Source organism: Zonotrichia leucophrys, chromosome 4, assembly GCF_028769735.1.
Source record: "Zonotrichia leucophrys gambelii isolate GWCS_2022_RI chromosome 4, RI_Zleu_2.0, whole genome shotgun sequence".
NCBI lineage: Eukaryota > Metazoa > Chordata > Aves > Passeriformes > Passerellidae > Zonotrichia > Zonotrichia leucophrys.
The window spans coordinates 6,235,580-6,261,036 of NC_088173.1; the positions used below are offsets into that span (position 1 = coordinate 6,235,580).

At 38.0% G+C, this 25,457-nt stretch overlaps 1 protein-coding gene across 1 annotated transcript; it reads right to left on the reverse strand.

The window, feature by feature from the left end:
• Positions 1–8,744: 8,744 nt before the first annotated feature.
• On the reverse strand, positions 8,745–21,817 carry YIPF7 (Yip1 domain family member 7). The gene is made up of 5 exons (XM_064712182.1): positions 21,702–21,817; positions 20,392–20,561; positions 17,883–18,028; positions 13,261–13,442; positions 8,745–8,907 (listed from the first exon to the last, which is right to left on the reverse strand). Exons 1-5 carry the CDS (start codon positions 21,815–21,817, stop codon positions 8,745–8,747), a joined length of 777 nt encoding a protein of 258 aa, XP_064568252.1.
• Between the last annotated feature and the right edge of the window lie 3,640 nt (positions 21,818–25,457).

A 25,457-nucleotide genomic window follows, 5' to 3' on the forward strand; every position in this document is an offset into this window, starting at 1 on the left:
GAGGATCATCAAAGGAAAACACACACTCTGCCTGAGGCCTTTCTTTTGCTCTCCCCACACAAGGGAGATGTACTCACTGGGAGGGTGTGAGGTGTTTTACAGTAACAGGGAAAAGGCAGAGGAGAATATGGCAAGCAGGAGAGCATCTTCCTGGCTGGAGGCTGCCCATGTACCTCCACCAGATTTTTTCATATTCCGTCTTCTGTCATTAGGGCTACCCCATCTGATACAAGTCCACTGTGTTTAAAGACCAGGGAATATGCATATTGGGGACCATGTGAATGAGTGAAAAGAAAACTTGCTGTTTTGGAAAAGGAGATTTCACCTGACTATTTTTGTGACTATTTCACTATAGGCTCCACCATCTGAGTGCTTGATTTTTGTAAGAAAATTTTTAAGAAACTAAACTCTTCTCACAGCATGTTTATGAAATGTAAAAGTATCATTATTCTTGCTGAGAAGTCTCCAGGCCAGATGCTGAGAGATGCCTGTACCTAAAGGAAATCAGCAGGATATGTCACTAAGCACCTTTAGGCTTCAAAGCCCAAATGTCTGCCCAAGATGAGAAATCCAAAAAAGTGCCTGAGTTGAACCCATGTGGACTAAGTCTCAACCCAGTGTATAAACTTATCCCCTTAATTCCTTGAACTGCTTGAAAAATTTTGGTAAACATATGTAAACAATTTATGTAACAACTGATGCTGCAGCTTCACATTGCCCAGTTCATTCAAATCTGAACACATGACATTGTGTACATAGGGATTTGTAGGCACAAAGGATATTATTACTGTTGCCATGCATTGTATTTGCACTGTGATTTTCCTTAAATGTGCAGCATTGTTTTGTTAAGCAATCAGAATGCAAATACCACTGGCACAGCTAGAATGCATTCAAGTGCCCAAGTACACAAAGAATGCAAACTGTGCAGTAAAGCACACAAAGCCCAACAAGCCAATTAGTACCATACTGCAGTGATTACAGAGCAAAGTGCCTTCTGAGGTGCAGTTGTCAGGTTATACTGAGGGAAGGCTTTGCAGTGTTTTAATGCAATGATATTTTTAATGCAATTGTGTGCTGCCACAGTAGTCATATTTCACCAGCATAAGCTGCTCTGGGAAAGAGGCACTATTCTCTGCTTGTACCTTGCCTAGGTATCATTCTTGATTAGCCATAATAGGCACTGCATAATAGTCATGAGGATGAGGATAATTATTCTAAGGATAAGAATTATGATTGGCCAGACCAAAGCCCCATCTACCTCTGTATCCTTTTTCTGGTAAAAGTCAGGAGTATACTTTTAAGCAAAAAACATGACAAAACAGACGTGTATAGAGTGGTATGGCTTTGAGATTCCAGCAATCTGGAATAAGGATATGAAAACTGGAACTAGACTCTGTGGGAATCCTCTAGTGGTTTGATTTGCTTCATGGTCTCTGTTGTAACTTAATGACTCAAAACCAGATAACCACAGTTCACCTGCCTTCAATACCCCTGCCAGTATATTCACATATATGAATATATACACACACACAGAGAAAAAACACCACACACTGTCCTGTATATGCCACCTACCACTGAAAGATGGTGCAGGTCTTCAGTATAGTGATTTGAAAGGTGTACTGAGGGAGAGGTTAAAGTTTTTAAGGAAAGTCACCATGTGACTGTCATGGTGTCAGAAACCATGTCAACCCTTCTTTGAGAGAGAGGATGGACTAAATGTCCTCTTGGTGCTCTTTCCTGCACTGATTTTTTTCATGAAGCAATGATAATTCAGCTGCTATAACAGCTAGAAAGTTCAATTTTAATTAGTCTGAAATAGGAAAATGTCTTTCATTCTGCTTGAAAAAGGGACACACATAATGTTTCTTCTGGTGGAACCAGATGAAGACCTGTAAAAATTGTGGTCATGTAAGGACCATAGCTCTTCAAGAAGCCCTAGCCATAGCCTAGGAACTGAACAACCATACATACATCTTCTGGCCATGAGCAGCACAGAGAGAGGTGTGATTTATCTTAGCAAAAGCATGTCTACATTATTCACCAAACAAAGGTTGTGGGTCTGATGAATATTTCTGTGGAGCTTCTTTCTGCACTTTAGGGTATTCTTAGCAACTGACCTTAGCAACTGATCTGAGCGTCCTCCTTTGCAGAAGGACCCATGCAATAAATCAGACTGGTGTGCTGGAAAGAGAGAATTTAAGTATATAGGCAGGGATGGTAGTGAAGCTAACTGCAAAGTGCTCCATTAAACATATCACCTCAGTGTCTGCCCTCAGAAATTCACGTCTCCAGGGTGATCTTCTCTTTTGAGAAGTGGTCCTTTTTATAAGGCAGGAAGCATTAGGTATGCTCATATCTCAGTCAAAGAGTTTCCTACGCAGTGCCAACAGTTATTCAGCAGTACTCATTATGCAGGTGAGCTACATCACAGCGCTGCTACTCTGCAACACTCTGCAGATCTCTATGCACCATGTGCACAATGTCTGAAATATAAGCAAATTTATGCTGCACTCATCCTTTTTGTGGTTATTAGTGTCACTTAGTATCATCTTCCTCCAGCAAATTGACTCACCAAGCAAAATGCACAAGTGCACTTTAAAGCAGATCACATTATCACGCCTACCTCTTCTGGAGAGCCAAGTGTCATTACTACTTTTCACAAGGAATAACTGCCTAAACAGTTTCACATTCTGCAGTGCATCAACAGTGCTCTTCCTCCACTCAGTCTGCAGTTCAGAAGAGTGATGGAACAGTAATGCATGTCTATCTCATTGTTCTACATGGAGAGATAAAATCTAGTGCTCACTTTATGCCTCTTTAAAAGTTAGGGTATTTGTTTCTGGAGTCTTTTCATCAAGATATGCAGTTGTATATCACCTCTAAGCCCCTGATCATATTTCAGGTGTCTACAAGGTATTTGCATTAAACTTACTGCGTTTACTCAAAAAGCATATTAGAGGTTCCTCTCTCAACACTACTGATTAGATGACAGATCCCAACTGCACAGTTAATTCCACAGTCAGGTGTAGACAATAAGGACTAACAGTGGCCAAGTGCTGATAGGATTTTACTTCCAAAATATTTTCAAATTATTCACTAGCACTCTTTCTTTCTCTGCATGTGTTTTCTAGAAAGTAGATGGAATATCAAAGAAATGCAGGGGTGCAGACTGTTAAATGCTAAGATTATGACTAAAACCATGAACTTGTAACCAGAAACCAGGAAATAAAATATCAGAAAGAAGCATTTTGGCTAAGAAATGGAATGAGAAGAGGTGCTAAGGGTCAATATTGAAGAACAACCAGCAATTTACTAAGCTGAAGAGCAAAGCCACAGCCCAGTAAAACTCCATATTATAAGTTTAGAGCTGAGATGAGAAGCTGCCAATGCTTGAGCTAGACAAACTATGGTCCCTCAATGTCCAGAGATAAGGATTAAAAAAACTAGAAAATAACCAAAGGAATAAGGTTGTAGCCAGGGTTTACGTTATGCAGCCACACATTGAGAGAGCTTCATAAGCTTGGTTGCTACAGCTGTGCCTACCCAGAATTTTAGGTGGGTCACCAGCCTTCTGAGACCCTGCCTGTGGTAGCCTGGTGGCTTTTTGCACTTTGCTCAGCAGGGCTTGACAAGGGCCGTCAGGAAAACCATCAAAGTAGACACCTGAGCTCAGATCTCAGGTCTCAGTGACTTTTGTTGGGACTGACCAAACTTTGTGCTTTTAAAAATCCACCCCTAGTTCCCTGCAAAGTGATGGCTTCCCATACGGTCTGGTATGCTTACAACTATGAGTGTTTGGTGATTTGTGACCTCCTCTCACTCATTATCACTCCACTTAATGTCATGGCAAAAGAAGGGTAATGATTCTTTTTTTTGCAATTGTAACTAAAATGCTGCCAGAGCAGAGGGTACGTGTTGGCCGAGGTTTTTATTATGCAACTGTATGCAGATCACTGTGAATTGCATCGTCCATCTAGTTCAGTGATGCAGCACCAAGGTCACTGGGCAGTTTAAGCTAATGATGCAACCATAAGTCTAATAAATGTGCTCAGTAACCACAGCAAACGTATTGTCATTGTCGCAGATGTTATTCTTTCAAAAGCACTTGGCAAACAACTAAAACACAGCCCCTGTGTTTCCTTTGACCTCCTCTAAGAATGCACCATCAGGATTACTGAGAAGATGAGATTCTTTAAGAAGACAAGTCATGGCCTACAGCTGCAGTATTGGTATTGCTCATAGCACTCTTGCAGTTTGCTTAGGATAAACAGGCAAGAGGATAACTGAACATTAATTTGTGAAATTTTGACAGAGAGTACACTTTGGAAGAAAAGGTATCCATGAGTGATACCAACACAGGTAGAGATCAATTTCTTATTACAATTATTTAGGCAAGTCAACTTTAATTATGCAGTTGATTTTTGTAGCCATCATTATACAGTAACCCATTACATGCTGATCCAGTAATCTTTTCTTATCTTTCAGGAAATACATTAACCAGTAACTGCATTGTGTCACCATGAGCTTTGTCATTATATGCAGTGATTCCCCACAGGGCTTATCAAATGCTGCAATTGCTGTTTCTTTGGAAGGATATACATCATCTCCCAGGCTGGGTTCAACAGATGGTTGATATTATGCCCTGAAAAGTGGCAATCTACTGTTCAGAACTTGTTGCAGCTCCAGTGTCTTGCACCCTATCATATATGTGTATATCTCTATTTTTGCAAATCTCTGTGGATATATATTCTTATGTACATCATGTATTCTAATCTGATAGGCATGAAGAAGCCCACAATGGTCTGACCAATAAATATGCTCTTGACAATAAGGGAGAAAAAGGAAATTAAAAACAAACACAATCTCTTGATTTCTTGCTTCATTTATAATAATTATTGATAGGAATAAAGATGAGTAATTCAGCCTTACTGTAAAATTCACTTAAGACCATTCAGTGAACAGAGAATGCCAATGTGTGAAGAGGGCTGTCTAGCAAGGCACTGAAATAAAGTGGTGGCAAGAGAGGTCTAAGTCAAGACACAGAGCTGTCTTTTCTCAAATTACATAAACAACACAGTCATGAAATGAGGTCACAGTTTTGTATATAAGATCCTTGGTGGCTTCCAAGCTAAAAAACCTAGAAAAATATTACCCTTTGCTAATGGAGCATTTTCACCAAGAAGCACAGTGTGTGCCCAACTCAATGTGTCAGCAGCTTTCTGCCCTCAGTTCAGCTTACCAACAGTTAAACCATTCAAGGTCATACTATAACCTATTAGAGATGACATGTGACAAGATGATTTTTGATAAAGAGTAGAACTTTGCTACTTCAGAAGTGGCCAGGGAGAGGAGGTCTCCATATGCAACCTCACATTTTGTCAGCAGCTGCTAGTCATATAAAAACATTTTATTGCCCTTGCATAGTCAGCCACATGCTATGGTTTCCTCTCACTCAGAATATGTTCACTTTCATACCCCCCTGCATTTAGCTGCAATAGAACAGCAGAATGTTTACATTACAGCAGAATGCTGCATGCTTTTATCTAAGGGTGACCTTGAGTATGCCTGGCACACAAGAAGTGCAGTGGAAGGCAGGCAAACGCTTTTTCTCCTACACCTCTGCCATACTGTCTGTCCCCCACTTATATCACCCTTTGAATTTAAAGAAAGGACCTTCGTAAATGCCCATTTTTGTGAGTGAATGCACATTAAGAACATTTCATGTGCATGCTATGAAGAGCAAGAAACCTAAGACAGATTAGGAAACGTCACTCTCCAAAACCAAAATTATTTTTCCCTTTATGTTCTGGAGCCTATTTCTAAGTCTCACGAATTTTTTTAACTCTTTGAAGTGGGAAGCCTGAATTAAAAATCAGTATGTGACCCATTACTATTTTATAAGCCTCTATTTTTCAAGTGGAAAGCAACAGTTTGCCAACCCTGTATTTAAACTTTCATGGAAAGATATGAGTGAGTTAAATATGAGAGCCCAAGCAAGAGAAAATACAAGAAAGCTAGATGGTGTTGGGAAAGCCTGTCCAGAGAGTCAGAACAAGAGCTTATTACCAAATATACTTGTTTTAATATATGTGTCATACTTGTTTATACTTGATCTTAGATCAAAATAACATTTATTTTTCATGAACTAACAGTTTGTGCTAGTGACCATAATATTTTTATATTTAGGAAGTACACAAAAGAATAACATGGTCAAAAGCATCACCATGGCTATGCTGACCTTCAGAAAGGAGATCTAGATAATAATGAGGAATCTTGTTGCAAAGAAGTAGAAGGACATGTGAGACAGTTAAACCCTCTCAGTCAGCACAGAGACTTCTGAAGGACACCAAACTGGGAGCACAGCACCAGCATGTGCCACTTACTGGAAATCCCGTGGGAAAAAGGTAAAAGAAACTGGCACAGAAAAACAGAAAAGCAAGGGAAGTTACTGGAATTAAGATTTTAGCATTCAAAATTATGAAGACTGGAATTAAGATCTTAGCATTCAAAATTATGAAGATGTGTCTCAGTGAAGAAAAGGAAGAAGTTACAAATTCTAAGAAAATAAACATAAAACTATAATTAGACAACCATCTGCTTTGTAAATGTTGTGGCAAAATTTCAAGGTGTTCATTTTCCCCATAAGTAACTTGACTTGTCTATGGCATCAAAAGACAAATTGATGGCTCCATTCACTGCTTCCCCTGCCATTCATATCATGCAGATCAGTATGAGAATGAACATAAAGTGCTGCAGAATAGAGCCCTTTTATACTTTATACTGTTTTAGACATTAAGAATGATAATATGAAGTCTAGGACAAAAACGGATCTAAATGTTTCTAAACCATCTTTTCTGAACTCTACAACTTGTGCAGCCATATGAATCTGTCCCTATTCAGATATGAGAATGCCATTAATGTGTTGTAAATCAAAGTGCCTGATTTTTATATCCATACCCTGCAGTCACTTGACACGTTTATCTGTGCCTTATTACTGTCAGATTTACTCCCTGATACAGCAGGGCCAAATTTATCATGTTTACAATTGCTGATGTTCCAAATTCACACAATTCCCACTCATATGCAACTAGATCCTGCCTGGTTATAGCCACAATTTGCTCCAGGGTCATGCCTCCAATTTGGCCTCTCTGTTCCCATTTTCATAGCTTGCAGTAAAGAAATGGATAAATGCAGCATTTTTTCCATAAATGAGTTGTGATTTTTTTAAGGAATTAGCTAAGTATACATTACCTTTTGTTTACTTCTCATGACCTGTAGTCTGAACGAGTTCTGCTGGAATTCAGTAAAATGAATTCTAGAATGGCTTGCATAAGAGTTCTTAAAAAAAAAAAAAAAAACAAACACGACAGCAATGAGAAATATTTTTACCAAAGGCTCTTGCAATTCAGAAAGAGAGTCACTAGCTTGAGGACAAACTGATCATCTAATTTACCTCTGAACTGAAAAGGATTAGGAATACAATTTTGTGTATTCTTGAACAGCTTTGCCATGCTAAGCTTCTGCCTAAGTGCTTGCAGCATCAGGACCCTTTGTCCCAGAACCACTGGCCCGCTGTGTAGGAAGAAAATATTTTTTAAACAATTCAACAAAGAATTGAAAACAATCAAGGAAGATAATCAAGATCATAAGAACATGCATCAAGAAGAAAGGCACCATAAGACACTGAAGAAATAATCTGCTACCATTTATTTCCCTCACATTTCCATTTATTTCATCCATTTATTTTTCCTAGCTCTTTCTACAACTATCTTAATTTTCTCTTCTACTTCACACTTAGATTTTTTTATGTTGTGATTGCACCTATCTCCAATTCCTCTTAATGGCTTGATATTTCTAATACTATATTTTAAAATATCATCTTGTGCATTCTGTACTTTATTGCCATTATATAAATGTTTGGTTCCCCTAAAACTAAAAATAGCAAATAAATTTTTGAGGGGCAGATAAAATGATGGAGATTTTTATTTTGCCTGTTCAAATACAATTCTTTCAGGAGACATTTTTAGGGTTGCCTTTACTTTGTTTGGTGCTTTCCTACAGTTACAGCAGGCAGTGGTTTAGTGAAAATTTCAAAATAAAACATTACTGTGCATTAAAAACAGTACAATGGGGTTTTGGACACCATCACTCTTTAAAAGAAAAAAGAAAAACCAAGACAACATTCCTAGGTTCTCTCTGTTGTATCAGCCTGTTCCTGGCCAATTCTTCAATGTCACAAAACCAGGTCACTCACTCTTTTGTCACAGAAAAAACCTCAAACCCAAACATATAAATTCTGGACAATAATTAGTAATTATATAAGATGGCAAGCTGGTTTTTTTAAAGCAAATAAATATGCATTTTTGCTTGATTTACTATGTCCATTAAATATTTACATAATTGCATTCTAGTTACTCTCTAGCATATGTATTATACTATAAATACTCAGAACATGATTTTTAATTTTAATTATAATTGATATCTGTTTTTGCACTTTTACTACCTTCTCAATATAATTTCTTTTCTTTAAGCTCTATGACTGTCAAAACACCATTATTTTAAGATTATCTACCTGTTAGCTTGATTTTTTATTTCATTATCAGCCATTAAGAAATAAACAGTAAATCAGAGAATCTAATTTTGTTAATGGAACTTAACTCTAGGCAATCTGAAAATAAGTAAATAAACCCTTGTCCCTCCAACAACCATAAACAGACTGTGAGAAGAGTACCAGAAAATACATCTCAGAAAACTGTTAGAAGTGCAAAAAGTCCATAAAGTAAAGCACATGGGTATGCAATCAGGAGCTGCTGTCCTTCCATAGCCAATGCAGATGTAAAAATTTTGGAGGCTGACAAACTGCACCATCCAATAATAAACAGGGCTAACACAGTTCCTGGGGTCCCCCTAGGAGAAAAACAAAACAAAACAAAACAACACAAAAGAAACATGACAGAATCCACATATTACTAAGTGTAGCATCAAATCTTACCAAACTCAAGTTCACGTCATTGATGGGTAACACCCAATGGAAGAACCAAGAACTAACCGACATAATGAAAGTCAAGCATGAGAGCAAATGAAAATTGTAACCACAAACAGAAAAAAAAAATATGTTCAGGATGGATAAAAGCTTCATCAGAAGTACTGCAAAGAGCACTGTACATTTACAAATAAATCTGGGCCTCGAGCAGATGCAGCTGCTTAAGTTTAATATTAAATTTAGCCAAGTTTATAACACAGAGAATAGATTTTAAGGGCGCCTTAGACACTCAGGAGAGGCTCTGAAAGACTCACACCAGCTGGATGGGCAGAAAGGTCTCCCAGGAAAAAGCTGACTGGCCTTTTAAAAAAGTGAGCACATTGAGCACAAAGTAAGGAGTGGGAAAAGAACCACCAAGGAAAAACATTTTGCTTATCTCGGCATCCTTCTCTGCACATTGAAAGGACTGTAAGTTTCCACCCTACATCTTGGTGACAGCTGAGCCCATTTGAAGTTACACTGTGCCCCCTTCCAGGAGCAGGGAGACCTGGAGAACTGATGATTATGGGACTACAGTTAAAAGCCCACTGAAATACTCCTGCAGATTACAGAGGGCTCACTATTAAACCCTGTGGGAACAGAATCTTGCCAATAAATAATGTTCCACATATGCTTTATTTGCACTCTATTTGCAGCCTGCTTCTGTAAAATGCATGAGATCATGTGCATAATACACTGCTGAAGCACATAATGAGAGAGCTACTTTGCACACTTTAGCTGCGTCAGTCTCAAGGACTTGGAGAAAGAATAAACCTCTGCCACTTCCTAAAGGCCCTCCTGGCTCCCCACTCTTCCAAATCATCAGCATAATAGAAGCACAAGGGAAAAACTGACTGTGTATACATACTCAGGTAGGTCCTTTTATCAGAAATTATCTCCACTAATATAATTATTGCAACCAAACCATGATGAATAAATCTGTCCTTATGTAATTGACTTAGTTTACTTAATGCATTCACATCACATAAAATAGTTGATTTCCTAGCAATCCAGTCACCAGGCCAATAATGTACTTGGTGTTGCCAGCTCTTGGGCCTTTGAGGGAGGAAGGAAAAAATTGATTTCATGGTGACTCAGCACCTCATTGCAACTTCAACAAGTTAAAAATAAAACATTAAAGACCATGTGATTTAATATCCTCAGTTTAAGTGTTTTTTAAACCAATATAATGGCATTTAGAGAAATTCCACTGGGCTTTGCAAAGCAAGTTGCTGGTCTCTCCTCCAAGGAGATGCTAAGTTGCTCACCTAAACAGTGAGCCAGAAATTCAGACCTGGCAGGGATGGCTCTTTGAGCAGGTACCCTTGCTGGCAGAGGGATGGGATGCAATAGGAACATACTGTGCAATGACAATTTTCAGCTAACATAATGACTCTTTGGGGGCTGTAACAACCTGGCACAATTTAGAGTTGTGGCTGCTCTGCCTTGCACTGAAATCCAATGGCCTCTCATGGTTTGTTCTAGGACTGGCAGAGAGCAGGATGGAAAGGTGGCATAAAAAAATCACATCAGGATCAAGAGGTACCTCTGTGCACTTACAAATTCAGTCCTCAATCTAACAATGTGTTACTGCTAAAATAAATGGTTTGGCAGAGAGTTTTCTGTCTGGCATGTCCACGAGGGTCAAATCCTCTAGATGGGAGAAGGGCAAAAAGCACAAGTCATGCTTACAATGGCCAAGAGGACTGGGGCTGTACTGGTGTGAGATTGAGATGGAGGGACACATGTGAGTGGACCATTTCCACTTCTCTTTCTCTCACATCCTGCAGATGCTGTCACCAAATGGGTTCTCTGTATCAGCTGGGTGTAAGAATTGCTTTCTTCAAGCTTACATTAACTTCCTTCACTGTTTAGTTAAGGAAGTAGCTTTACCACCCTGTTTGGGGATTTGATATTAAAGAACTGTTGTTGCTTTCTGCAGGAAAAAAGTCTATTGATATTTCTCCCAGAAAAACAACCTAATAAACTTGGGCTCACACATGAAAACAGTATAGATGGACACAAACAAATCTAGTTCCATGCAAATTTGAGTAAGAGAACTGGTATTCTCCTTGATACTATTCAGTACCCCAAACATTCCATATTTTGCTTTATTTATTTACAGGAAATAGCTACTCATGAAAATTCAAAATTATTAGATTAGTATGTATCTTTGCTATAGATGAGTGAATTATCTTATGTATACTTTTGGTGGAAAAAAATCCAGATTATTTCTTTGAACTTTGAAATAGAAGTAATGTTTTTATAAATATTTTTAAAAACCATAAATGTATTGCTCTTTCTTTTACCATTTAAAATATTTTTTAAAATTAAAAAAATTGAAATGTATGTTGGATTTTAAAGTTGCCACTTAATTTTAATAGCATGTTTGCAATAATTAACCTTGGTACTTGATATGTTCAAGCAGTTTCATATACCAAATGAGAAAGGACTGCAGAACCCTGTCAATAGGTACTTAATGTCAGCAATTCATTTCAGAAATACCAGTTCATTTTTGTCAAGGCTATCACATTTTAGTATTTATAGATTTTCAAAAGATGGGTTTTCTGTAAATTCACAGCATTTTAAAAACGTGTAGTGTCTGCCTGGGGACTCCATGTACAGAAAACAGCACCCTGCACAGTTGTAACAGCTGGTTTGGAATTCACCCCATCTGTCTTATGATTATGTATCTGCACATTTTATTAGGTTGGATTATTAAACAGGTTAATCAAGAAAATATGGGAAGTGTAGGAGAACAGAGAATAAACAGCTTCTTTAATGTCATCATCCATCTTATCAAAGACAGCTCAGAAACACTTTAATTCATGGGATATAGTCAGGTTAAGCCATCATAGCTTTTCAGAAACATGCAACAAGAATTTTTTCCAAAAATTCTTTCCACCATATAATTTCCTTAAAATATAAATAAATAAATATGCACATATGTAAGAACAATGCTTTTCCAAAGAAAACAAACACGGGCGTTTTCTCATTCATCAGCTGCTAGGTTCCATATGTTACAGACTGGAGAGTTAAAAATATGAGAGAACAAAAAAGATTAAGGAGGGAAACCATCATTAATAACATGTTAACAATAGACAAAAGCACTGCTCAAGGCCTTCAGGCAAGATCTGGAACTTGCTTGTACTTTGCTGTGTGTGAACAGGGAGATAAACACTGTGTCTCAAAGGGTTTCCTGAACGAGGAGAAATGAGAGGCTTGCCAAAAAGTTTCCTATTCAGAGAATATGACTGAACAACCCCCCACATGTGCATAGATTCTTACATCACTACACATTTGGTTTTTCAAAGTATTCTGCTTTTTTCAGGCTTGCACTTGCATAACTATACTTCAGAATATACAAGTCTGTTGCAGACATCTTTTATGAAAATCCTTTTCTTCTTTTTTCCTGCTGAGAAGCCGAGAGGTTTCAGCAACAAAATGTAAACAATGGTTATCTGCTGCTCTGGAATGCAACAGATCCATCTGTGATTGGCCCATCTTGGATGTTTACAATTAATGGCCAACCACAGCCCTGTTATCTTGGACTCTCTGTCTAAGCCACAGACCTTTGTTACTCATTCCATTCTATTCTTAGCTAGCCTTCTGAGATGAACCCTTTCCTTCTATCTCTTTTTAGTATAGCTATAATGTAATATAAATATATCATAAAATAATAAATCAGGCCTTCTGAACATGGAGCCAACAACTTTTGTCTCTTCCCTCATCCAAGAATCCCTGTGAACACTATCACACAAGTCTACTTATATCTTGTCCGAATTCTCCACATCATTAAGGGTAACTTGGCTATTTCATTCTGTCCTACAGAAGTCAGTAGGAAAGTAAACATAAAGATGGGAGGCCAGATGCTATGAACAAAAAAGAGGCAAGAGAACTAGCTATATAAGCCCAAAGTTCAGCAATTGCTTTTAAAATTGATACCTCAGTTTGGCTCTGCAAAACAAAAATCACACCTGAAGCTGCTGCAAAAATCAAAAGCGCTCCCAGTCCAAATGGAATGAAGTGGAATTGAAGACTCATCTAAATTAATGCATACAGCCCTCTCAAATACAGTCCAGTTTTGTCTGTTTCCACCTAAACACAAAGTCAAACTGGTGTTACAGTTTTATAAACCAAAATTTACTACACGACCACTTATAAAATGTTTTGCACAACGCCAGCCACCTGACTTACTGTCCTTCCCAGGACTCCCACTGCCATAGGCTGGTACTTACTGCAGAGAGAAGAGAACTGCAGCAGAGGACAGGAGGACCATGGGCAGCAGGCAGTAGCCCAGCACACTTGCAACACAGCCGTGAGAGACTCCCGAGACGCTCATCAGGTTCAGCAGGGCATGCATGGCAAGGCACCCGATGGCACTCATCCCGTACACGTAGCCAAAATGAACTTTCCCTGCCTGCAATAAATAAGAGGAAGCATGAGCTGGCAGAAGCGAGCAGTGATCACTAAGTGCTAGTAGAAGACAGATTTAGGTTTATGTTTTTTATTTCTTGTTGACACTTTCTTTCTGCTTCACCTGCATCAGTTCAGTTGTGAGCCACAGATGATACTTTTGAGTGATTTTTGCATAAAAATAATTCAAAGGTGCAATTGACAAAATGTGCTTGTTGCTAACTTAGAGTTACAAGGCTGATTCTCACTTACTTATGGGGCTCTGAACACAACTGGAATTGGTTGAGAGATTTGGGAAAGTTTAACTGGCAACAAACTAAGAAGAAATTATGGAAAGCACATTTTAGTCATTAAAAATCAGTTTAGGCTCAGGAAACATCTTTTCAATAAGTGTATATGAGACTGTGAAAAAGTGTCCTAAGTAACATGATGACCCAGGTTACCTGATGTGCTTCACATTTTATTACAAACCTTCAGCTATAAACAGGTCTGCAAAAAATTGGGAAAATTTTGCTTAAATTATGGTGGTTTTCAGGGCAAATGTGACTGGTTTTTCCCTTGACTTCCATGAGAAGGATACATTTCTGTGCTTAGACCAACACAACATGTTCATTTCAACATAAAACTCAGCGGCAACTGTCAGCTTATGTTCTTTTTTTGTTCTAACAAATGAAAAAAATCCCAGATTTTTTTTCCTTGTAGGTTTTATTCCTTTGTTTGAATTTATTGCCTATGAAAGGTACCAGCCTGGCAGCCTGGAGCTTGATGTTTTCTAATTTATACACAAAGCTAGTAAAACAGGCAACTGTGGCCACAGCATCACCAATTCCTTCATCTCCTGCCATCATTTTGAAGGATCCCTCCAGGCATAAGGGCATTGTTCACTCCCCAAAATAAACCATCACAAAAGACTGTTAAATATGTTTTTGTCTCTCTTCAAGCTTCTAACAAATTAAATGCTGAAAGTCGCCTATGCAATACTGTCATTTTCACATCTGTACATAAGATAAACATTCATAAATCAGAAATCTATTTTTTTTTCTTGGAACTTTGAATCCTAATGATAGAATGCACCTGTGAAGGAGAAAGTTCAGACCTGGAACTTAACCATTAACTTAGAACCATGAGTGAACTTCTTGAATGAAGGGCCACTATGCATCACCTTCCTGACACATAATAGGGTGTATGTACATACATAAAACACAAGTGTGCTTGTTTATACACACACACACACACACACACACTCTATATGTTGCACACACTATATACCATATATATAGATATATTGCGTATGACAAACCACAGAAGACTCAAAACTAATAGAAGGTCTCTGTTTCCTAATAATGCTGTGGCTTATGGTTGGATTCTGTTGAGATAGATTAAGTGGAAACATGCTGAAGCTTGTATCATGTTTTGTGATGCTAGTTTATCTTCCATGATGGCTAAGGAGGATTGAGAAGATCTCTGGCTTTACTTATCCCTACATTTTAATGAAATCTGGGGGAAATCAACTTTGAGGACCCTTTTCTGACCTCTCTTTCTGTATCCATGCCTGTGGAAATCGATCACTGGATGCCAGCAGTATTTGAGCTGGACAGACATAAAGCAGCAGTATGGAGAAGGCCTGGTGAGGACACAGCTTGGAAGTCCTGATGCTGCAGGCTGGTGGCAGCTCACCAGCTCTTGTTGGAGAGCAGTTCATGAATGTGAAATGCAACCTGAGTTAATAAGACCTGACTTTACATCACACCATTATCCTGTCTGCACTCTGACCTGGCTCACTGCTGAGCTCTCCTCTGCTCCCAGTCCTCAAGGTTAAGTCAGGACCAGCCAGGTTGCCTATATATCCTTCCAGCATCCTGGCCTGTTCCCCATTTCTGTCTTCCACCATAAAGACTGATCTATTCCTGAAATCACAGCAAAAGAATTCTTCCTACTTAGGTACAGACTTCTTTTGCCGGCATTTGCATACTAGTGGTATAAAATAATCAGGGAAAATTGCCTGAACAAATAAAAGTAATGATAGCTAGAGATAGTGTGGGAGAGCAATACCAGCTCAGATGATTATCAACTAGAACTCCAGTCATTAAGGATATACAGTAAGTTTAACACTCACAATGGTTTGGGGCAGCCTTTGCTATACACCAAGTTCTGTCTCAAAACAGATGCATGAACTACAAGATATATTTTAGACTGTTTCAGTGTATATAACTGTTCTACACAGCACTATTTATTTATTAGCTTAGTTTAAGATTAAAAAAATTCCTGAGCCAGAGATGAAGGAAGCACTAGCACCAGCACCCAGCTGAGATCTCCGGTTGGTGAAATGTTGGATTTGTGGTGCAAGGATATGAGAGAAGTAAAAAAAAAAAAAAAAAAGCAGCTGAACATGTTGGTTCCGATTTTATTCTTACTTAACATATGCAAATATATTGACTCACACACATGGGAATACTCCCAGTTCACAGTGATGTAAGCAAAACCAGAATCAGGCTTGATTAGTCTGACAGGCTTTGATGAATGGAAAGAGCTAAATTTGTCCTGTGGAAGGAGCAAGGTTAGCAGAAAGTCAGACTTTGTGTTCTTGCTTGCATCTTCCTGGAGTGGGTGCTACCACCGTTGGCTGGAGAGGATGGGGAAATCTGATTTCATTCAAACGACAGTGTAAAATGCAAAGCAGCTGAGACTTGGGCTTCTGCTAAATTTGGGGCTGCCATTGTTTCTCTATCTACAATGGAGCTGCCCTGTTTTACACTAAGGTGAGGAAGAACAAGTCCTGCTGCCGGGCTAGCAGCACTTTCCTCTTTTTCTCTGAAAGGACTGATACCCTTTGAAGAATATCTTTGCATAATTTTCCATAGTTAAAAAGCTGAAACTAAAGAAAATGTATACATTATTTTTAGAAACAAGCTCTCAACCAAATTATGTTCCTGGTGCTATCAGAAGATACTTATTTAAGTACAGAAGGATATCATAGTTTACACAGCTGAAGAGACACGTTAGTATTCAAATATATCTGAGATAAAATGGTAGCCTGAATTTCTAAGATAAACCCAAAGGCTTACTGCTGGGAAGTTATGGAACAAAAACACTGGATTGTGTCAGAGGTATTCTGCTGCCCTAAAACTGGAGCATTGAAAATACTTCGCTTTCTAATGACACCTAAAATGCATAGTATCTCGGCAAAAATATGATAATTAAAGTAATTTATTTCAATAATAATGGTTTAATATTCATTATAACTGTTGGCTATTCAGGAAGAAAAGTCAACAGGAAACATTTTTTCCGTTCTTTCTTTTAGCTTTCCTTTCATTTTCTTGATTATAATTAATTCAACTTTCTCTTTTTACTACCCTCATACATTTATTTCTCCAGGTGGAAAATAGCCTGTCTTCTCTAGCTTCCCACCTTCTTTTCATTTTATTCCCTTTCCTCCTGCCCTTCAACCCTTTTAAAAAATTTTTATTTTTATGGGAACATAAATAATAATGCTACTTGCCATTTATATAGCAGTTTGCACATTCAAGGTACTGCATTGACATTACAGATTGAGTAAGAACTTTCAAGAATCTTCTGATTCAGCACTATTTATCACAGAGGAAATGGAGAATTAGAGCCCCTTTCCTCTGACCTCAGTTGCAGGGCAGTAAAGCCCTTCCCAGAAAGGTCCCACCTTACTGCTGTCTGATGAATTGCTGTTGGCAGTCAGAGCTGTACTTCAGCAACATGGGAGAGCCCCTGTTGCCAGGGATATATAGATGAATTTGGAGTTCTGCACAACCCTGTTAACTTTGCTCCTGTAGGAAAGCTACATTCATACAGAAGAAGGAGGTCAAATACAGGCTACTATATTTTGTTAAGCAGAACAAAGAATATAAAATAAGAATATAAAATAGGTACTAGCAAAATTTATAGGAAGGCACTGCAAATTTAAGGGGGTGGGCAGAAAAAGACTGTTTCAATTTCTTTCTTCTCTAATTATTCTAGTTGTATGAAGATTTTTTTTTTAGTCTATCTGTCTCTGCACTCTAAAATAACATTGAAAGAAGATAATTCCAAAGAAGTAGCAAGAGTGTTAGAAAAACTGGGCTGGCATGTTATTCCTTTTTATTCCCTCCTTTAAAACCTGTTCAGAGCCTTTCCAGATTATATATGGCACAGATCTGTCCTTTTGTTCATATAAAATCCCACTCTAAAAATGGTGTGGTCTCCTCTTTCCACTGGAAGTAATACATCACTTTACCTGTGTCACCTTTACATTACATTTCAATTTTAAGCAGGTGCTTTGAAAGTAGGAAGAATTTTTAACACATAATCCCAGAATAACTGGCAGCAAATGACTCTTTTTATGCTGGTACCACATCTTCTGCAGCTTCACACTCATTATCACCTAGGCATGAGCTTGTTAGAAAAGAAATCCCTGAAGATTTCTACGACATCCTACCATCAACAATGTTGCTCCAAGGGCCAAACAGAAAACCATAGGTCCAGCGAGGTCTGTCTCGTTCATAATGCTGCCATCTGCAGGCTTCATGGGGTTTAGAACTGTTAATGTTTTCTGCCATATATGCTCAAAATTGATCCCAAGTTCTGCAACAAGAAATTTCAGGATTTTGTTAATTGCTCACAAGAAAACAACACTTTTACAAAACTCCATTAGACATCACAAAATTATAAAAAAATGCTTCAGTGAAGATAATACTGTAGGATGACATATTCTGTATTAGGAACATAATGGCCCTGCTATGTACTCAGTATATTTGAGAGTCAGCTTTAATTCTAAATTGGAATATTAATGTATTAAGTCTGATTTTAGTCAGTGAAGCAAAAAATGGCCTCAGCATTTTTGAGTTAATATTTGTTTTTCCTATATTTAAAACACACATATCTAATGCCACGCTAACATAGATGTTGAGAAACCCATTAATTAACAATAACTGCAGAATTTAAGATACTCTGCAACACTGAGGACAGAGATATATACTTTAATTCTGGAAAATGTGACAAGAAATGTGTCTTAAGCCTGAACTGCCAAAAGCACTTAAAAATGACATTTTTTCCTTCAAGGCAAGTTTATACTACTTTATACAGTGCTTTATAGGCTTAGGGGTTTGTAATGTGGTTGTTTTTTGGTTTTTGGTTTTTTTTTTTTTGGAGTGGCAGATATCTGCATTTAAAAAGTAATTAGTGAGACCCCAAAAAACAGAAGAAAATTCTGTCCCATTAAGGTTGATGGGAATGCTGCCATTAACTTTCCTGGGGCAAATCTTTATCTTATAACTTCTGGAGAAACGTTTCAGCTTGCATGAGTAATCATCTTCCCTGAGATTCTCCAGTAAGGGGAAAATAAGGTTCAGATCTGCTGGCAGAATGGCTGAGACTGACAATGAGTTAGATCTGTTAGGAAAGCCAAGTCTTTACCTTGTTCCACCTCTCCATCATCTTGAGCTCAGTCAAAACACTGCATATATAAAGCTATTCTGCATTAAAATGTGTGGTTTTGGTCAGATTTATGTGGTACACAGATAGGAATATCTCTAAAGCCTTGCAGATCACAAGCAGTTGTATTACAACATCCTTTTCCCAGGGTGAACCACATGGGGAATTAAATGGTTGGGGGTTTTAGAGGTAGAGATCCAGCAGTTATCTATATCAAACAGAATGATCTTGCTGGCTTTAAGGCAGTAGTCGTTCCTTTTGAGTAGCTAAAACTCCAGCTGCCTTCCAGTATGCAAACTAGCAGGCTGAAAATGCTCATTTTTTATTATGCTGAAATAATTGCAGACAAATGCTCCTTTTTTTTTTTCCTAATACAGCACAAGTATTTTACTAGCGACAAAATCAGCCACTAGCATTAGAATGGTCAATCATCATAAAGAACGGCGTTGCTCATCCAGTTAAATGATCAACTAATTGGAACTGAAAGCAGCTTTCTTAATTCCTTCCCCACTGAAACAAGCGACTTAGCATCTGCAAACTCCTAAATCAATTACTAGATAGGCAAAAAAAGATGATTATCCATCTTCATTAGTTATAGATTTTCCAATATGTACAGAGGATAAACGCAAGAATGGAAACTATTTTGGAAACGTGAATGAATGCAAAACTATTGTTCTGCTGTCATCTAGCGGTGGTACAGTATATCTGCTCTAGGCCACAAGGCTGCAGGAATCCAGGGCGGATTCGAAGGAGAAAACGCAGGTTTGGCCGCCAGGAGCTTTGGCTGAAGCTCACAGAGCGAGGCTTGCCAGCTCTGCTGCAGTTTCTGTGGTGAGTTCCATCTTCTAGCTGGCAGAGAAAAGTTAGAGGCACTCCCAGGAATCCTGGAGGTCATCTGTGGGATTAGTTTTGTTATAGATACATATTATAATATTGGCTTTTCACAAATATTGAAATAGATTTTATATGTGTAATGTTCAAGTAACTTTGTTATAATGATGCAGTTTTATTTCTGCTGTTAATCAAGCTAAGACATAGTAGTGAAATAGCTGATATACTTGTGTTAAAATATCTGCTTAGGTGAGTTTCATCCAATGAACATATGAAGAAAACACCTGCTACAGATATGCCAACTATCAGCACTCACCGTCTGAAGACAGTGTGAGCCAGAGCCAAAACTGAAAATAATGATAAAAAAAGACTAAAAGCATAACCAAAGAATACACATGCTCTAAAAAGGCAAATCCGAAGAGGAGATATGCTAAACAATTCTTAGAACATGTAAACTAGTTTGAAGGAAAAGTTTACTAAGCATAAGAGTCTATGAATATGCAAGAGGCTGATGTGAGGGACAAGATATTTAAAGTGTGTCCCCAAAGATAACAGTGTGCTCCTGACTGAGTGCCAGGGTGCACCCGGCCCCAATAACCTTTGCTCTGTAGTCCTTGTCTCCTATTGTCCTTTATTAAACTTAAATTTTCACAAGAGAGTGAATGTGCTTTTCACAGTTTTACCTTCTAGCAAAGGAGGTTCCTCATCAAATCCGTCAACGTAACCAAGCTGGGAAGGAGCGTTGGGGCTGCAGGCTGGCTGCAGGATGCTGCCCGAGTAGCTCTGCTGTGGGGACAGCAGCATGTCTGATGGCACAAACCCCCCGCCTGCAGGCTGCTCCTCTGCCTGGCGCCTGGGACAAGGAGCAAAGCACAAACTCATAGCTACAGTGAGAAACGTCTGTTACAGATGGATAATGAGATGATTGGCTCTCGCAATAAAGGGATAATTATTGTGTGAATATTAAGAAAAGTTTAGTGATGTGTAGTTATGCTATTGTAGTTTAGATGTCCTCTGTTCTCCTCACAGCTCCCTTTCCCCCCTGTATTGTGACCATCAGACAGCCGGGGTTGTCTAGGACAGGTAAAAGAAGGGGGGCACATGTGTCCATTGCATGGGGCAGTTGGGAATGGAAAAGCTTGGTGCTGAGGGGGTGCAGCATGGCAACACCTGACCTCCAACCAAGTTACACGAAAGCAATCTCCACTGATAAATGGCAAAGAAGAGCTGACTGACAGACTTTGGGAAGGACCAGGGCTGGCTGATGTAACCCCCAGGGGTATAAAAGACTGAGCATCCACCTTGAAGAACTGGCCACATGGTATGCATGAGGGGCAGTTCTCAGTGCTGCAGCTTTTTCCTTGTGTAGTCCTTTTGTTGTAATTTTGTCAAAGTTTAATAAACCCTTTTAAATTTTCAAAGTGAGCAGTTGTTTCTTACATGTCTTAGAGCTATTCACCATGTTCCACGTACTTTTCAGCTATTTTCAGTGTGGGGAACCTGGAATTTTTCTGGGTCCAGTCCTTGCTGTGGGGAATAAGAGCTGAGCTGTTGCTCCCTGCCAGCCTGCCAGGACTCTGCAGCCCCCAAACCCACTACCACTCCCACATCCAGGCACTTGGGGCTTTTTTCCCCAGCAGCCTGGTGACACTCCTTAGATCCATCCGTACTGCTAATGAAAGAACCATACATTTAAATTTTTTCCTTGAATCTCGGAAGGATCCTAAAGAATTTCCTGCAATATGCAGCCTAAATTTCACATTAATAACATGAAGCTCAGTTACTCCTGTCAGGTAAACAACCTGTAAGACCTCTACTAATAAAAGTAGCACAAAATCAAATCCTTTAAAAAGAAAAAAATCACTTATAAATATTCTGCCTTTCTGAAAGTTTAGATGATGTCTTGAACTTCTTTCCTGCTCCTGCAAGCCCCAAAACCGGCCCCAGAACCACCATCTGTTGGAGAGGGAAGCTGAACAACACCCACACTTACTTTCTGCTTTCACAGGGGTTTTTGTCTGAGCCATAGCTGTTGCAACCTTCTTCCTGGTCCTCTATGGTATAATTAGACTGGTAAAAGTCGATGTGAAACTGCTCAAAACTTGACATTCTGGTTAGAAAAAATGATTGCAAATATCATAAATAGCCTTTACAACAAGCCAAAAATCTATGTTTTGAACTGCCCTAAACTTAAATTAAAATAGCAAACTGTAAAGCCCCAAACTCAAGAGAATCTTTCTGTAGAAGCTCATGATAATTTGCAAGTGACAAAAAAAAGACCATTTAATTTCTTTAGCTGTAACAAGAGGAATTAATCTGCTTTTACTGGAAATTACAGTATATTAATTTAAAAGTGGTATATCAGACTTCCTATCTCAATATTGTTACCAAAAATAATGCAACTTTGAAGGAAGATATATATCTACAAAATATTTTTTTAAACAGTTCATTTTCCTACTTTCAATAAAAAAATTGTGACCCTATGTCAATGTTTAAAAATTAAGGTTTTAGGAAGTACTTAGGATTTCAAAAACAATTACTATTTACAATGTTTTGCAATATTATATATGACTGTAATAAAGCAATAGGAAAAAACCCCAGATTTGTTCACAAAATCTGTGATTTCTGTTCAAGGACACAGCTGGCACATCAGTGGTAGCAGAGGCACATTCTCACTGGCCAGCAACATGACTGGTAAAAGACAGCATACTGGATGATTGAATTGGATCAATGATTGGATGATTCCTCAGTGAAAAGATATGCTAAAGTATATATTTCCTTCCCACTGCATGTGTTTCCCCACTTGGCTAGCACTTAGGTAGTTAAGCCCTTCAAACCCACAGAGAAGTTACATAACCTGACTGAAAACCATAGCCATATCCAACTTACTTAGATTTTCATGTGAGATATTCATCTCTCCTAACATTTCTCTTTTTTTTCACTTTTGTCCTCATTTCCAACTTTCCAAATGCCATTGGCAAAATATGCTTTGGACCTCGCAGTTATTCTTAGAGTTATCTCAATATTTATCAAGCACACTCTGCTTATGGGAAAGATCTTTGCAAATCTCTTTGTAAGATAAAAGTGATAAAGATTACTGCTTCATCAGGGACCTTAAAATGCTGCATATTAGAATTTCTGATTTTTTTCCATTATCAGTCTAATCTTTGGGGACTTATTTCCTTATTTTACCTAGAGTTCAAAGTAGAAATTGCTCTTAGGTTATTTCCTTAACTCCTAATCAATTGTGCAGGTTTTCAAAATAATTTTTACATTTTAAATATGAATTAATAGAAATTATTTTACCAAGCTATTTACTGTGGCTTTATTTGGAATTGCACACCATTTAGTCATTCTTTCAATGAAGATTTCACACAGGGCATGTTTTAAGAAACTTTAGTTGGTAGCTCTACCTCAATAGTTCAATTCCAGTAAGTATTTAATGTCTTTTGCTGTCACTATACAGAATGAAATAATTGCTTAACCAGGTAGGGTTAACAGAGTTCAGAAAAGATAAATTTATTTTCCAAAAGAATTTGGAGTTAAGGTTACTTACGTTTTAAGATATTTGGTGAAAACTCCAGTCCGTTGAATTTACATGTTGGAGAAGACCTAAAATATCCTCTTGCTTCAACAGGGATGAGCTTAGTGCTATTTATAAGATTCTAAATTTGATATTTGAACAGATGCACATGAAGGAAAAAAACCTCACAACCTGTCAATATCAGGGCCAGCATTTAACAAGAGCTAACAACAATGGGCAGAGAAGGGTAGGAACCTTCGAGGAAAAATGAACAAAATGAACAAATATTGTTCCATATATTTCAACTCAATAATCTAGATTCCCTCTTAAGTAAGTATTCATGAAGATCTTGGTGGAGCCCTCATTAGCTGAGCTGTTGGACCTTAAAAAGGGTAATACTATCTGTTAAAGCAGAGGGCTGAATACACTTATTTGAGGGTGTGTTTCCAGCAGCCAGAGCCCTGGAATGGCTGTGGGATGCTCCCTGGGAACACTGTGGCAGAGGGAAGGAGGGAGGGAGGCTGAGCACCCTGCTGGGCCAAGTCCCAGTGCTGGTCCAGGGGCAGAGCCCCGTTCTCCAGGCACATCCCCCTGCCCTCTGCTCCTCCAGGGGCTCTCTCTGCTTGCAAAGCTGTCTCCTGAAGTGCAGTACCCACCTTGCCAGCATCAGTGCAAGGAACCTCTGTTCCATAGTCCTGGCTACTAGGAAACAGCAGCACAGGCTGGATTTTTAAATAGATTTCAAGCTTCAAAGATGACTTTTCAATTTACACCTGCTTTTGTTTGACAAACTTGACTAACCACAGCAAAGGCTGCTTTTTTCACTTCTTTATTTATTGGGTAGTTTCCCCAAAAAGCACTTGGGCTGTTAAATTTAAGGAATGCAACATTAAATTATATGTATTATCAGGTAATAAATCTATGCCTCAGGTGCATATTCAATCCTGTGATGTTGAAGGCCAAATAATTCCATTTCATTAGCAGAACAAAGATGAACTGGTAGCATATGACTTACAATGTTATAGAAGAGTTATAACGTAAGTGCATTTTAAAATAACTTAAAATGAAGTTTACCAAGTTTTTGCTCAGTAAGTATGTTCAAGAAAGAGTTCAGAAGTAAAGAATGGTGAAAAGAAGAAAAGATGTGACATTTGATTCTGAAGATTAAGGGTAATATAACTACAGTAGTTATCACAGCTATTGTTACGTCTCCCTCATGTTCTGCTATTTCTAGAGTAACAGTTTATGCTGCTACATCCACCTAGGTGAAATTTCATATTCAACTCATAGCAAACTGCTAACCTCTATAATGTTTGATCATCTCAGTTTAGATAAAATGGCTTCATCTTGTTTATACCGAATCCATAGGGGCAATGATACAGGATTAATTTCTGTCCCTCAGAAAGGTAATTCAAAAATTTCTTTTCAGGAATAGAAAAAAATCCTGACTTGCTAGGGTTTTGCCTGTTTATTTAAACTATAAAAGTGATTTGATTACTTTTGCTACTTTCTGTTAGAAATACAAATATATATACCTCTACACAAAAGTGGGAATAATTATCAGACAAAAAACTTCCCAGGAGGATTTTAAATAGAAAAAATTACAATGAATTGCATTGGAATGTGGCCAAATAATACTTTAATAGCCATTTAATATACCACAATTAGACAAGAAAGGCACCTGTAAATCAAAAAGAGAAAAAAAAAAAGGAACTTAAAATTGAGCCATATATATTTCTCTCCTTATATAAAATTATTATATAACTTATGATACATATTATATATAAATTATACACATATATTATATTAATAGCCCTGTGGATATGCACATATAAATGGACAAAAAATATAAAAATAGAAGATAATATTAGTTGGAAATTAGAAGTAGATGATTTAAAAAAAAAGCTAAGTTTAAGTAGCTGATAGGAAAGTGACTGGTTGAAATAAGGACTGCTCAAGTGCACTAAAAGCAGACAAAATTGAATTGCTACTGCCATGCTCCTAGCAGGTGTAAAAATAAAAGTATCAATAAACAAAAAGACAGATGTGTTTATTAGAAATGCTAAAAGCACCATTTTAAAATTCTGCATCTAAAAGTTTTAGAAGAAATAGTTAAAAACATTCTATATTATTGAGTAACAAAACAACAGGAAAGTATGGGAAGATCAAAAATAAGTAAACATGCTATCCTGTAAAAGGCTAAATAAGATGCCTTGAGTAATTACA